This window comes from Scyliorhinus torazame, chromosome 8 (genome assembly GCF_047496885.1).
Source record: "Scyliorhinus torazame isolate Kashiwa2021f chromosome 8, sScyTor2.1, whole genome shotgun sequence".
Classification (NCBI taxonomy): Eukaryota; Metazoa; Chordata; class Chondrichthyes; order Carcharhiniformes; family Scyliorhinidae; genus Scyliorhinus; species Scyliorhinus torazame.
This window is the reverse complement of record NC_092714.1, coordinates 31309181-31324864: the sequence shown is the minus strand read 5'-3', so window position 1 is coordinate 31324864 and position 15684 is coordinate 31309181. Positions and strand designations below refer to the sequence as shown.

General features: G+C 49.4%; 1 protein-coding gene across 1 annotated transcript in view; it reads left to right on the top strand.

Annotated features, from left to right (window-relative positions):
• LOC140427719 (bromodomain and WD repeat-containing protein 3-like) overlaps positions 1–15684 on the top strand; it is a 236332-nt gene that overhangs the window by 177372 nt on the left and 43276 nt on the right. Inside the window, exon 32 of the mRNA XM_072513258.1 lies at positions 6363–6488. Coding sequence (XP_072369359.1) covers positions 6363–6488 — 126 coding nt within the window. The remainder of the gene's footprint in view (positions 1–6362; positions 6489–15684) is intronic.

Genomic DNA, 15684 nt, shown 5'->3' with positions numbered 1-15684 from the left:
CTCATCCGCCAGCAGTCCCACATCCAGCCACCACAACGAGCGTTGGTCCCTCTCCTCTCCCAACTCCAGTTCCACCCAGTGAGGGGCATGGTCCGAAACGGCTATAGCCGAATACTCCGTCCCCTCCACCCTCGGGATGAGTGCCCTACCCAGAACAAAGAAATCTATCTGGGAGTAGGCTTTGTGTACATGGGAGAAGAAAGAAAATTCCCTGGCCTGCGGCCTTGCAAACCGCCATGGGTCCACTCCCCCCATCTGATCCATAAACCCCCTAAGTACCTTGGCCGCCGCCGGCCTCTTTCCAGTCCTTGATTTGGAGCGGTCCAGTGCTGGATCCAACACTGTATTGAAGTCCCCTCCCATTATCAGGCCTCCTATCTCCAGGTCCGGAATGCGCCCCAACATGCGCTTCATGAATCCTGCATCATCCCAGTTCGAGGCGTATACGTTTACCAACACCACCCACGTCCCTTGCAGCCTACCGCTCACCACTACATATCGCCCTCCATTGTCTGCTACAATAGTCTTGGCCTCAAATGACATCCGCTTTCCCACCAATATTGCAACCCCTCTATTCTTCGCGTCCAGTCCCGAGTGGAATACCTGTCCTACCCATCCCTTTCTTAGCCTGACCTGATCCGACACCTTCAGGTGTGTCTCTTGGAGCATGGCCACGTCCGCCTTCAGTCCCTTTAAGTGCGCGAACACGCGAGCCCTCTTCACCGGCCCATTCAGGCCCCTCACATTCCACGTTATCAGCCGGATTGGAGGGGCTCTCACCCCATGCCCCGCCGACTAGCCATTTCCTTTTTCTGGGCCAGTCCCGTGTCCACGCCTCCCTCACCCTCCAGTCCCCCAGAGGGGGGACCCCCGTCCCGACCACCTCTTCTGTGTCCCATTCCCTTTCGGCCAGTGCAGCAGCAACCCTTTTTCCCCCCGCTAGACCCCTGTCTAGCTTTTTTGCTCCCCCCATGTCACTCCCGTAAGTCAGCTGACGCCTGCTGACCTCGGCTTCCCCCGCCGTCCCATTGACCTCCCTGCGTGGGAGTCTCCCAATCCATATACATTCCTCCGTTCCCCTTCCCGGCTTTCTTCCCGCGCGCGGGAAAACACCCCGTGCTTTCCAAAGCCCGTTCTGCCCCCTCTGGCGCAGCTCCTGTAACATTTCCTGCGCGTGATTGATCCCCTATATACAACAACCATCACACATCAAACCACAAAACATCCCCCCCACCCTCACAAACCCTCAGTTAGAGTCCAACTTTTCGGCTTGTACAAAGGTCCACCCCTCTTCAGGCGTTTCAAAGTAATAGTGTTGGCCCTTGTATGTGACCCACAGTTGCGCTGGCTGCAGCATTCCGAATTTCACTTCTTTCCGGTACAACGCCGCTATGGCCCGGTTGAAACCCGCTCTCCGCTTTGCAACCTCCGTGCTCCAGTCCGGGTATATTCGGATCTCTGCATTGTCCCACTTACTGCTCCGCTCCTTCTTGGCCTATCTCAGGACCCACTCTCTGTCCGTGAACCGGTGGAACCTCACCACCATTGCCCTTGGCGGCTCATTTGCCTGGGGCTTCTTCGCCAGCACCCGATGTGCCCTGTCCAACTCCAGCGGCCTCGAAGGGGCCTTCGTGCCCATCATCGCCTCGAGCATCGTGCTCGCGTATGCCCCGGCATCAGCCCCCTCCACTCCCTCAGGGAGACCCAGGATTCGCAGATTCTTTCTCCTCGACCTGTTCTCCAGGTCTTCGCGTCTTCCCGCCCACCTCTTGTGTAGCGCCTCGTTCTGCTCCACTCTCACTGCCAGGCCCACGGACTCGTCCTCGTTCTGACTGACTCTTTTCTGTACCTCCTGGATCTTAGCTTCGTGGGCCTTCTGGGTGATCCCGGATCCTTCAATTGCTGAAAGCATAGGCGCCAACATCTCCTTGCGCATCTCCTCGCGCTGCACCTCGAAGTAGCGCTTGATGAACTCCTGCAGCTCCCCTTTGTCCCTGGCCGCCGCCATTTTGTTTTCTTTCCCTCGCTTCTCCCGTTGCTCCAGTGCCGCTCCTTTGGCTGTTACACATCTGGTCCGTTTCATAGAAGTTGGAGGGGGACCTCTCTCTTCCCTTCCCCACGGGTTGCGTCAAAAAAACAAAAGTTCCGTTGGGGCTCCTCTAACGAGCCCGAAAGTCCGTGGTAGCGGGAGCTGCCGAATCGTGCGGCTTAGCTCCGCATAGCCGCAACCGGAAGTCGAGAGGGAATCCTTTTGGCAGTGTTCGCTTCACCAGTCTGCCCCAAAAAGTCTATGGAAACTCCTGAAAAAGAGTCGGTTCCAGACGGGAGCTGCTGAATGCGCGACTTACTCATCCATGGCCGCCACCGGAAGCCTCGTCCCTGCTTCTTCAATGGCCTTGGTAGATCTTTTCACAGTTGTTCCCTCTGCTGCTAGAATTCACCTTTGATAGAGTCAAGTCAGATTGCAGCTTTAAGCTTGCCCTTCCCCCGCCTGCATGCTGGAAGAGGCTTTTGTCTATTCCTGCAGCTCAAGCCAAATCTTTTACTGTTTCTGCCGGGTCTGGTAGCCAAAAGACATAACATTCCTGGGGGACACTGTCAGGGGAATGCTGCAGTCTTCTTCCCACACCGGGAAATGTCAAACAAATGCCGTGGGGGCCCTGTAAAAGAGCCCAAAAGTCCGTTCCAAGCGGGCGCTCCCGAATATGCGACCTAGCTCTGCATAGCCGCACCCGGAAGTCGACTCCGAACTCCTTTAGGAGTTTCATTATCCATTCCATGTTGGTCCGGGGGTTTGAGATGTAGAGGAGCGGGTAATCCTGATAGAGTGAAACTCCATGCTCTCTCTCCCTAGTTTTGGATACCTCTCCATCCCTTTGCCGTTCTGCTGACGATCGCTTGTGGCTTGATTGCCAGGTCAAACAGCAGCAGGGATGGCGGGCAACCCTGCCTCTGTGCAGCATGAAGTCCCTGGCCCAAACCAAACCGATCCAATCCCTCCATGAGGTACTTCCATTCAACTCTGTTGAAGGACTTTTCTGTGTCCAGGGAGATGATCACTTCTGATGTTACTCGGATGGGATCATTATCACGTTCAGCAGATGTTCGATGTTGGCTGCCTTGACATAGCCCATGTAGCCCTCCGCAACTACTGCTGGCATGCAGCTCTCCAGCCACTTCGCCAGGACCTTCGCCAGAATATTTGCATCTGTTAAGTAGCGAGATGGGCTGTAGGATTCGCACTCAGTAGGGTCTTTGCCCTTTTTGGATATCAGCGATATTGATGCCTGTGCCACTGTTGGTGGCAGGGTGTCTCTCAGTTGTGAGTCTGCGAACATCTCCTGCAAATGCAGGGCCAGTGCTGGCACAAATTCTTTATAGAAGTTCGCCGGGAATTCATCTGGCCCCGCCGCTTTCCCTGCTTGCATGGAGTTCCATGACTTCCCCCATTTCTAATGGTGCTTCCAGGCGCCGTCTCTTATCTTCCCCCATGACCGACATGCCCAGGCCGTCGAGGGCCGGCTTAATCTTTGAGTCCCCCTCCGGTGGCTCGGATGGGTGGCACGGTAGCAAAGAGGTTAGCACTGGTGCTTCACAGCTCCAAGTTCCTGGGTTCGATTCCTGCTTGAGTTACTGTCTGTGTGGAATCTGCACATTCTCCCCGTGTCTGCGTGGGTTTCCTCCGGGTGCTCCGGTTTCCTTCCACAAAAGACGTGCTTGTTAGGTGAATTGGACATTTTGAATTCTCCCTCGGTGTACCCGAACAGGTGCCGGAGTGTGGCGGAGTAACTTCATTGCAGTGTTAATGGAAGCCTACTTGTGACAATAATAAAGGTTATTATTATATGTACAGCCGTTGTTAGAAGGTTGCGAAGGCTTCGTTGATCTTTTCAGGCGCTGCGACTAGCCTGCCGCTTCTGTCTTCACCTGAGCTATTTCCCTTGTGGCTGCCTGCTTTCTCATTTGGTGAGCTAGCAGGCAGCTGGCTTTGTCCCCGTGTCCTTAAAAGGTCCCACTTGTCTGGCGGAGCTGGTGCACCACTTTCCCTGTGGAGAGCATGTCAACGTCCATCTGTAGTTTTTTCCCCTCTGGCAGTAGTTCCATGGTCGGGACCGATGCAGTACCCCTGATCTCCTTCCAGTATGGAGTTGACCAGGTGTTGCTTAGCCGCCTCCTCCTTACTATCTTTGCACACCTTGTACGCAATAATTTAATCCCTTATCACTGCCTTCAATGCCTCCCAGAACGTGGAGAGTGAGGCCTCCCCATTTTGGTTGTTGGTAATATACCTGTCTGTAGCCTGTGATATTGGTCCACAGAATGCCTCGTTGGCAAGGAGGGCCACGTCCAGTCTCCATGGGAGGCGTTGTAGCCGGCCCGTTTCACCCCTCACATCCACATAATGTGGAGCGTGGTCAGAGATTACAATTGCGAAGTAGTCTGCCCCCACTATCCCTTGAAGCATCACTTTCCCAACTGTGAAAAAGTCAATCCTGGTTTATACCCTGTGTACCTGGGAGAAGTATGAGAACGACTTCTCTCCTGGATGTGTGAACCTCCGTGGGTCCACTGCCCCCATCTGTTCCATGAAGGCGTTCAATTCCTTTGTCATGTTTGATCTTTTCCCCGACTTGGGGTTGGATCTGTCTGTCCATGGGTCCTATATGCAGTTAGTCTTGGGGCTATACACGTTTACAAGGACCACTGGTGCCATTTCCAGTACACCTCTAGCCATGGTGTACCGTCCCCCTTGGTCTGTAACCGTCCTCGTCACTGTAAATGCTGTCATCTTATTGAGCAGTATGGCATCCCCCCTAGCTCTCATCCCGTAGCACGATTGGTAAGTCTGTCCCACCCAGCTCTTTTTTATCTGCAGTCGGTCCTTCTCCCTCAGTTGAGCGTCCTGGAAGACGACTGTCGGCTCTCGGACATTTCAGGTGGACGACGACTCTGGATCTTTTCACTGTGCCTTTAAGTCCCCTGACGTTCCAGGTGACTATTCTGATGAGGCTGTGCATTTGAGCCGAATTGTATCTTTCACGCAATGAGAAGAGAATAATAGTGGAGAAGAAGTGGCAATTCTTTGTAATACTCAATATGTATTGCATTTTCTTTGGGTGTGGGGGCGGGGTTGTGGTCATGAAGGTGTGGAGAGGGGATGGTTGTGACCATGGAGGGAGAGGGAGACTGAAAAGATAAATTAAATTGCTGTCAAGACTGCAAATGATTGTGTCTCTAAACCTGTTTGTTAGCTCAGCAACTAAACAACAAACTGGAAGATGTAAATTTGTCTTAAATTGAAATCCTAGTCTTGATTGACATGTAGTATCCCCACAATTAATTCTGTCAGCCTTTGCCAGATTGTCTGGGGAAAGAGGAGAAAAAGTGACGTTGCAGATTTCATATTTCAGTGATTCAAAACTTTTTTACCCAGAGGGTGGTGACGGTCTGGAATGCCGGGAGGGTGGTAGAGGCGGGTTGCCTCATCCTTTTAAAAAGTACCTGGATTAGCACGTTGCACGTCATAACATTCAAGGCTGTGGGCCAAGTGCTGGCAAATGGGATTAGGTAGGTAGATCAGGTATTTTTCATGTGTTGGTATAGACTCAATAGGCGGAAGGGCCTCTTCTGCACTGTATTTTCTGTGATTCTATAAACTGTTCCTAGCAGCTCTGCTGGCAAGTTGTTTTAAAAGTTTATTTGGGGTTTGCTTTTTGCTGGACCAACTTTGGAGTGTTTTTTGACTTTTTATCAATTTGTTACCTGACCATTATTTATAATTGACAAATACTGAGCTATGAATTCCCCAATATGTAGTTCCAATTATGATTTCACTTGCCATGTTTAGTTGTGAGATTAGGAAGAAAAATTTGTTTGCTACACAGGGCATGATTCTCCAGTCCCCCAGCTGCATGTTTCTCTGTCTCTCACAGTTTGCTGGCGGCGGAATTCTATCCTCCCGCCGCTTGTCAATGGGATTTCTCATTGAAACCACTCCATGCCGCTACGAAACCCGCAGGCAGGGGTGTGCTGTCAGCGGGAAAAGTGAATCCTGATGACTGGAGAATTCCGGCCATAGTTTATTAACCGAGAAGAAACCGTGAGACAGTCTGATTAAAATAATTTAATCCAAATTAATTAATGGTTGCTGCTGATGGAAAATCTCCACTTCACCACATATGTGACATCTTCAGTGATGGATGGGAGTAACTGTGTGTTGGTATTGTGCATTTTTTAAAGAAGTATTCTGAACCTGACATTTTTATAATATATATTTGTATCGTGCAAATAAACTACATTGTAGCATGTTTATACCAGGATTTTGAAAATGTCATTTGTATGTCTTGTGCTATAATTTGCAGGAGGATCAGTGCACTTGTGTGGGAGGTGAGGTACATCGAGCACAATGCAAGAACCTTCAACGAACCAGATAGTCCTATTGTTACATCGGCCAGGAGAGTCACTGATCTGCTTCTTAAGTTCATTGAGTGAGTAACCTCATTTCCCCCCCCCCCCCCCCCCACCCAAAAGAATAAAGTTCAAGAAACTGAATTAAATAATGGAGTAGTTTTCAAACTAGCCCCAGAAAATAATTAACGGAAGTAGCTAGATTGTCATCTTCTCCTTGGGGCAGTCTCTCTCGATCAAAGGATGACTTGCTTCCACTCTGGTATGGCGTTTTCTGAGATGGCGGATCAATCCAATGCACGACCTGCAGGGTATATGCGTGCACACTCGCGCAAACTGCTCCGACTGATGTTGAAGTGATTTTGGTTTTGGATTGAAGGTGGCTTAGATTGAACAGTTCCCCCTTTGTTCTGTAAATCATCTTCACACCTGTGGGCAGGTTACTGGAAGTGAGATGCAGTGCAGGGTTGCAGTAAGGAAGCTGGAGAAGAGGGATGGTTCTGTTGCACGTTGTTGTTTGACCTCAGATTCACTGAAATAGGGTCTGTGGTGGTTTTGGTGAGGATTGTGGCTTGCAAGTCTTCATAGAGTAGGCAGAGGATAGTGACAAATTTCTGAGGGCAGCCAGATATGAGGGGGATACTCCATAAACCTTCGTGGTTGACAGTCAATAGCTTTTGTGAGATTGGAAAAGGTAATTTACAGTGTTTTGGTGCTGTTCTTTGCATTTTTCTTAGTTTTTTTTCCTCTAGGGAAGGAAATCTATCTTCCTGACGTGGTCTGACCTACATGTAACTCCAGATCCACAGCAATGGGCACACTCTGAAATGGCCCAGAAAGACGTGCAGTTCAAGGCAATTGGGGATGGGCAATAAATGCTATCTCAGCCAGCAATGCTCACATCCCATGAATTACATTTTTAAAATTGCTACACATTGATGGTCATTTATGGTGCCTCCTGATGGGCAAAAATTACACTCTGACCCTGCAAAGAGCATATCAGCCCCTGGGAGGAGACGATTGAGGATAATCCTTGCAACTATCTTTCTCTATGGCAGGCAAAAGGGAAACTCTTCTGTCATTTTCATAATCGTACTTGTCCCCTTTTGAACATATTCACAATGTTCTCAAGAACTCTGGCATGCAGTCCTCTCCCAGATGAGGAATTTGAGGTTCTGCAGTCGTGCGAGGAGTGTATCTCTGTTGTATTTCAGAATTTTGGCTGGGCTTCCATTTGCTCCAGTGGCTTTGTTGTGTTTTAGCTATTATGATTGCTCCACCATTGGATGCTATGTCTTCAGTTGCACAGGCCCCAAGCTCTGGAATTCCCTCCCTACACCGAGACACAGGTAAGTCAGACATGGTACGAGTGTGAGGTTCCTTTCCCTCAACAATATTAGCAAACCAGTGGGCTTTTATGACAATCATTGGCACCTGCTTGACTACATCATTATACACGCAAGGAGATGTCCACTTTACCCGCACCCTGACAGGCACGGACTGTTGGACCAATCACTGCCATATCCAATCAACCTGGCCCCCAAATAATAGAAGTAACAGAAGCAATTCCACAAGAAAATTAACACTGGAGACCTCTAGGATTCTACAAAGGCAGATCTTCTCAAGTCAGCATCTGCCAACCTCTGGCCACCAGCGTGTTCATGGTGCTTGGTCAACCTTAAAGTCCACCATAACGAGCATCTTCAGAGAGATCCAGTTTTAAGGGGGTGTGAGAGTCCCTTCGGAGGCTCATTAAAATTCAGAGTTACCCTGAACCTAACCGGAATGAGTGTCAATGCCAAGTAATCTGTTAAAACAACAATCTTATTGAATAATGATAATAAGAATGAAATGACAATTATAATAATATAAAAAAGAAAGTATTAAAAAGAAAGATCACTTTACTGAAAGGAGAAAACACTTTACATGGAAGATTCCCGGCTTGGGTCACTATCTGTGCGGAGTCTGCACATTCTCCCCCTGTCTGCGTTGGTTTCCTCTGGATACTCCGGTTTCCTCCCGAAAGATGTGCTTGTTTGGTGAATTGGACATTCTGAATTCTTCCTTGGTGTACCCGAACAGGTGCCAGAGTGTGGCAACTAGGGGATTTTCACAGTAACTTCATTGCAGTGTTAATGTAAGCCTCCTTGTGACACTAATAAATACTATATATTAAAAGAAGAAAGACCAATTTATTTTTTTTTAAGCACAAACAATAACCCCAAATTGGTCTGTTCCATGACAGCTCCCCAAAATGCATAACCCTAACTTAGTCTGTTCCACGACAGGAAGCTAAATTGGTACATACATTACCAAGTCTTCTGAGCAACCTTAGAAGGATGGGCTCATCAGTCAGTCACTCCAGTGTCCCTTCCTCCACCATCTTCAGTGGTTGACTATTCCGCTATAGCTGCAGCTCTGCGTCCTGGAAGCAGCATCACTTTAAGCCAGATTTCTAGCTTGATTCCAGCCTTTGAAACCTGGTGTTCAGACATTCTCAGAACAAGTCTCAGTCCTTATCAATGCTCATCTCATCTGGAGTCAAATGTAGACCAGACCAGATAAGGACAGGTTCGATTCCAGGCTTGGGTCACTGTTTGTGTGGAGTCTGCATGTTCTCCACGTGTCTGCGTGGGTTTCCTCCGGGTACTCCAGTTTCCTCCCACAAGCCCCGAAAGACGTACTATTGGGTAATTTGGACATTCTGCATTCTCCCCATGTCCCCGAACAGGCGCTAGAATGTGGCGACTGGGGGCTTTTCACTTCATTGCAGTTTTAAGCCAACTTCGGACCGCAGATTTACTTCCCTAAAGGACATTAGTGAACCAGATGGGTTTTTGCAACAATCAACAATGGTTTCATGGTCATTATTCGACTGTTAATTCCAAATTTTTATTGAATTCAAACTTCATCATCTGCAGTGGCGGGATTTGAACCCAGGTCCCAGGATCCAGAGCATTATTCTGGATCTGGTTAACGAGTCCAGTGAAAATACCAGTACACCACCGCCTCCCCACAATGTTACTGATTATATAATTAATCAATGATCGATGCACAGCATCTAGGTTTAAATCAATGTCAACAAAGTACTGTTCGATACAAGCTTTAAATATTTATTACAAGCTTAAAAGCAAGAGCAAAGCAAAAATAAAACAATTACAAAAACTAGTAGCTGCAAACTTTATAATACCTCGAGAGAAAAGTGAGTCCGACGCATGTCTGAAGAAAACGGTACAGCACAAAACCCATGATATAAAGAACAAATGGAAGGAGTCCGGGAAATCCAACAACCTACGCAACTAATGACGTGTGACTTCCAGTGCTGCCGAAACAATCTGTGTCCCAAACACTTGAGGGCCAAAGTCACTGTGTGCCAAACATCAAGGTGAAGGAGGTAGTCGGTGATCATGGGGGTGGGGGGGGGGAACATTTTTAACAACTCTTCAACCAAGACTTTGTCTTCAACTTGAATTCCCTCAATTGGATTCATCAATATAAAATAACAGAAAATGCTAGAAAACCTGAGCAGGTTTGGCGGCATCTGTCAATTTTTGGGCTGGAGGAATGTTTGTTCGTCGGTAATGGGACCCTTGCTTTTTCTGATACGTTAATGATCTAGGTGCAGGGAACAATTAAGTTTGCAGATGACGCAAAACCTAGTGTTGGAAACTGAAGAGAACAGTGTAGAAATTCAAAAGAAATTAGACAATTTGGTGGAGTGGGCAGGGAGGTGGCCGATGAGGCTCAACATGGAGAAGTGTGAGGTAATGCATTTTGGTAGAAGAGACTATATAAAATAAGGATCAAAATTCTTAAAGGGTTGCAGGAGCAGAGGGACCTGGGTGTATATGTGCATAGATCACTGACCATAGCAGGACAGGTGAAGACAGCAATTCATAAAGCATGCAGTATCCAGGGCTTTATCAATAGGGGCAAAAGAATTCAAGTGAAAGGAGGTTATGCTGAATTTGTTCAAGACCTCGGCTAGGAAGGATGTGAATGCATTGGAGAGGGTGTAGAAGAGGTTTACAAGAATGGTTCCAGGCATGAGAAACTCCAGTTATGAGAATAGATTGGAGAGGATGGGATTGTTCTCTTTGGAGAGAAGAAGGCTAAGAGGAGATCTGTTAGAGATTTTCAAAATCATCAGCGTGCTGGACAGCTCTTGAAAGGATCAAGAACGAGAGAACATAGATTTAAAGTGATTTGCAAAAGAAGCAAATGTGATGCCTGATGGAACTTTTTAACACAACGAATGGTTTGGGTTTGGACTGCACTGCCTGGAAGTGTGGTAAAGGCAGGTTTAATCGAGGTGTTCAAGAGGACATTAGATTATTATTTGAATAAATATGGGGAAAAGGCAGGGGAATGGCACTTTTGGAGACCTAGTGCACACATGGTGGGCCACATGGCCTTCTGTGCCACAACTCTTCTATGATGTGGTGGATGAAAGGCAAGTGGGCCAGGGGTACTGAAATGAAATGAAATAAATCGCTTATTGTCACAAGTAGGCTTCAAATGAAGTTCCTGTGAAAAGCCCCTAGTCGCCAAATTCCGGTGCCTGTTCGGGGAGGCTGTTACTGACCACTACAGCTGTGTTCTGGGTGGGAAGGTAGTAGTAAAATATTAAATTTTTTTTAAAATATATATTTTATTGAAAATTTTTGGCCAACCATCACAGTATCCTTTACACAGTAATATAACAATATAAATAACAATGGCCAGTTTTATAAACAAGAAATAAATAATATATAAACAAAAACAAAACTAAATGGCAACTGCCTTGTCCCAGATATATATTCTCCAAAAATATGTTTTAACAGTCCAATATACAATTATCTATAACAACCTATACATATTATACTTGTATATTAACATCCCTGAGAATCCCTCTGGTTCTCTTCCCCCCCCCCCCCCCCCCCCTGGGCTGCTGCTGCTGTCTTCTTCTTTTCCATTCCCTCTATCTTTCTGTGAGGTATTCGACGAACGGTTGCCACCGCCTGGTGAACCCTTGAGCCGATCCCCTTAGGACGAACTTAATCCGTTCCAGCTTTATAAACCCTGCCATGTCATTTATCCAGGTCTCCACACCCGGGGGCTTGGCTTCCTTCCACATCAACAGTATCCTGCGCCGGGCTACTAGGGACGCAAAGGCCAAAACATCAGCCTCTCTCGCCTCCTGCACTCCCGGCTCTTCTGGAACCCCAAATATAGCCAACCCCCAGCTTGGTTCGACCTGGACCCCCACTACCTTCGAAAGCACGTTTGTCACCCCCACCCAAAACCCCCGTAGTGCCGGACATGACCAGAACATGTGGGTGTGATTCGCTGGGCTTTTCGAGCATCTCGCACACCTATCCTCTACTCCAAAAAATTTGCTAAGCCGTGTTCCAGTCATATGCGCCCTGTGTAACACCTTAAATTGTATCAGGCTTAGCCTGGCACACGAGGACGATGAGTTTACCCTACTTAGGGCATCAGCCCACAGCCTCTCCTCAATCTCCTCCCCCAGCTCGTCTTCCCATTTCCCTTTCAGCTCGTCTACCATAATCTCCCCCTCGTCTCTCATCTCCCTATATATGTCTGACACCTTACCGTCCCCCACCCATGTCTTTGAGATCACTCTGTCCTGCACCTCCTGCGTCGGGAGCTGCGGGAATTCCCTCACCTGTTGCCTCGTAAAAGCCCTCAGTTGCATATACCGGAATGCATTCCCTTGGGGCAACCCATATTTTTCGGTCAGCGCTCCCAGACTTGCAAACGTCCCATCTACAAACAGATCTCTCAATTGTGTTATTCCTGCTCTTTGCCATGTTCCAAATCCCCCATCCATTCTCCCCAGAGCAAACCTATGATTATTTCTTATCGGGGACCACACCGAGGCTCCCGTCTTTCCCCTATGCCGTCTCCATTGCCCCCAAATTTTCAGAGTAGCCACCACCACTGGGCTTGTGGTGTATTTCTTCGGTGAGAACGGCAACAGCGCCGTCACCATGGCTTGTAGGCAAGTCCCCCTACAGGACGCCTTCTCCAATCTCTTCCACGCCGCTCCCTCCTCTTCTCCCATCCACTTACATACCATTGAGATGTTGGCGGCCCAGTAGTACTCACTCAAGCTCGGTAGCGCCAGCCCCCCCCCCCCCCCCCCCATCCCTACTACGCTGCAAAAATCCCTTCCTCACTCTCGGGGTCTTCCCGGCCCACACAAAACTCATGATACTCTTCTCAATCCTTTTGAAAAAAGCCTTCGTGATCACCACCGGGAGGCACTGAAACACAAAGAGGAATCTCGGGAGGACCACCATTTTAACCGCTTGTACCCTCCCTGTCAGTGACAGGGATACCATGCCCCATCTCTTGAAGTCCTCCTCCATCTGTTCCACCAACCGCGTTAAGTTTAACCGATGCAATGTACCCCAATTCTTGGCTATCTGGATCCCCAAGTAGTGAAAGTCTCTTGTTACCTTCCTCAGCGGTAAGTCCTCTCTTTCTCTGCTCTGCTCCCCTGGATGCACCACAAACAGCTCACTTTTCCCCTTGTTCAGCTTATATCCTGAAAATTCTCCAAACTCCCCAAGTATCCGCATTGTCTCTGGCATCCCCTCCGCCGGGTCCGCCACATACACCAATAAATCGTCCGCGTAAAGAGATACCCGGTGTTCCTCTCCTCCCCTGAGTACTCCCCTCCACTTCCTGGAACCCCTCAATGCTATTGCCAGGGGCTCAATCGCCAGTGCAAACAATAATGGGGACAGAGGACATCCCTGCCTCGTCCCTCTATGGAGCCGAAAATACGCAGACCCCCGTCCATTCGTGACCACGCTCGTCATCGGGGCCCGATACAGCAGCTGTACCCATCTAATATACTCATCTCCAAAGCCAAATCTCCTCAACACCTTGCTTTCTCGGCATTCATCGCCACCACTATCTCCGCTTCCCCCTCTGGTGGGGGCATCATCATTATCCCTAGCAGCCTCCGTATATTCGTATTCAGCTGTCTCCCCTTCACAAACCCAGTTTGGTCCTCATGGACTACCCCCGGGACACAATCCTCTATCCTCATTGCCATTACCTTGGCCAGAAACTTAGCGTCTACATTTAGGAGGGAAATAGGTCTATAGGACCCGCATTGCAGCGGGTCTTTTTCCTTCTTTAGGAGAAGCGATATCGTTGCCTCCGACATAGTCGGGGGCAGCTGTCCCCTTTCCTTCGCCTCATTAAAGGTTCTCATCAGTATCGGGGCAAGCAAGTCCACATATTTCCTATAAAATTCGACTGGAAATCCATCCGGTCCCGGAGCCTTCCCCGCCTGCATACTCCTAATTCCTTTCACTACTTCCTCTATCTCGATCTGTGCTCCCAGTCCCACCCTCTCCTGCTCCTCCACCTTAGGAAATTCCAGCCGGTCCAGGAAGCACATCATTCTCTCCTTCCCATCCGGGGGCTGAGCTTCGTATAATCTTTTATAGAATGCCTTGAACACTCCATTCACTCTCTCCGCTCCCCGCTCTATCTCTCCTTCCTCATCCCTCACTCCCCCTATTTCCCTCGCTGCTCCCCTTTTCCTCAATTGATGGGCCAGCAACCTGCTCGCCTTCTCCCCATACTCATACTGTACACACTGTGCCTTCCTCCACTGTGCTTCTGCAGTACCCGTTGTCAGCAAGTCAAATTCTATGTGTAACCTTTGCCTTTCCCTGTACAGTCCCCCCCTCCGGTCCCTCCGCATATTGCCTGTCCACCCTCAGAGGTTCTTGCAGCAACCGCTCCCGTTCCCTACTCTCCTGCTTTCCTTTATGTGCCCTTATTGATATCAGCTCCGCTCTAACCACTGCCTTCAGCGCCTCCCAGACCACTCCCACCTGGACCTCCCCGTTATCATTGAGTTCCAAGTATTTTTCAATGCACCCCCTCACCCTTAGACACACCCCTTCATCTGCCATTAGTCCCATGTCCATTCTCCAGGGTGGACGCCCTTCTGTTTCCTCCCCTATCTCCAAGTCTACCCAATGTGGAGCGTGATCCGAAATGGCTACAGCCGTATACTCCGTCCCCCTCACCTTCGGGATCAACGCCCTTCCCAAAACAAAAAAGTCTATTCGCGAATAAACTTTGTGGACAGAGGAGAAAAACGAAAACTCCTTACTCCTAGGTCTGCTAAATCTCCACTGGTCTACTCCTCCCATCTGCTCCATAAAATCTTTAAGCACCTTGGCTGCAGCCGGCCTCCTTCCAGTCCTGGATCTCGACCTGTCCAGCCCTGGCTCCAGCACCGTATTAAAATCTCCCCCCATTACCAACTTTCCCACCTCTCGGTCCGGGATGCGTTCTAGCATGCGCCTCATAAAATTGGCATCATCCCAGTTCGGGGCATATACGTTTACCAAGACCGCCGCCTCCCCCTGTAATTTGCCACTCACCATCACGTATCTGCCCCCGCTATCCGCCACAATGGTCTTTGCCTAAAACATAACCCGCTTCCCCACTAGTATAGCCACCCCCCTGTTTTTCGCATCTAGCCCCGAATGAAACACCTGCCCCACCCATCCTTTGCGTAGTCTAACCTGGTCTATAAGTTTCGAGTGCGTCTCTTGTAACATAACCACGTCTGCCTTAAGTTTCTTAAGGTGTGCGAGTACTCGTGCCCTCTTTATCGGCCCGTTCAGCCCTCTCACATTCCACGTGATCAACCGGGTTGGGGGGCTTTTTACCCCCCCCCCCTTGTCGATTAGCCATCCCCTTTTTCCAGCTCCTCACCTGGTTCCCACGCAGCTGTGTCCCCCCCAGGCGGTGCCCCCCCGCCCACCCCACCCCATTCCGGCTCCCACCTCTCCCCAGCAGCAGCAACCCAGTAACTCCCCCCTCCCACCCCCCCCCCCATCCCCCGCTAGATCCCCCACTAGCGTAGTTACACCCCCCATGTTGCTCCCAGAAGTCAGCAAACTCTGGCCGACCTCGGCTTCCCCCCGTGACCTCGGCTTGCACCGTGCGACGCCCCCTCCTTCCTGCTTCCCTATTCCCGCCATGATTATCATAGCGCGGGAACAAAGCCTGCGCTTCCCTTTTGACATCGCCCCCCATGGCCAACGCCCCATCTCCTCCACCTCCCTTCCTCCCTCCACCACCACCTGTGGAAGAGAGAAAAGTTACCGCATCGCAGGATTAATAACATAAAACTCATCTTTTTCCCCCCCCTTTTTCCCCCCTCTTCGCCCCCCATACTCGCCCCACCACTTTGTTTCAAACGTTCTTTTTTAATAACCCGCTTATTCCAGT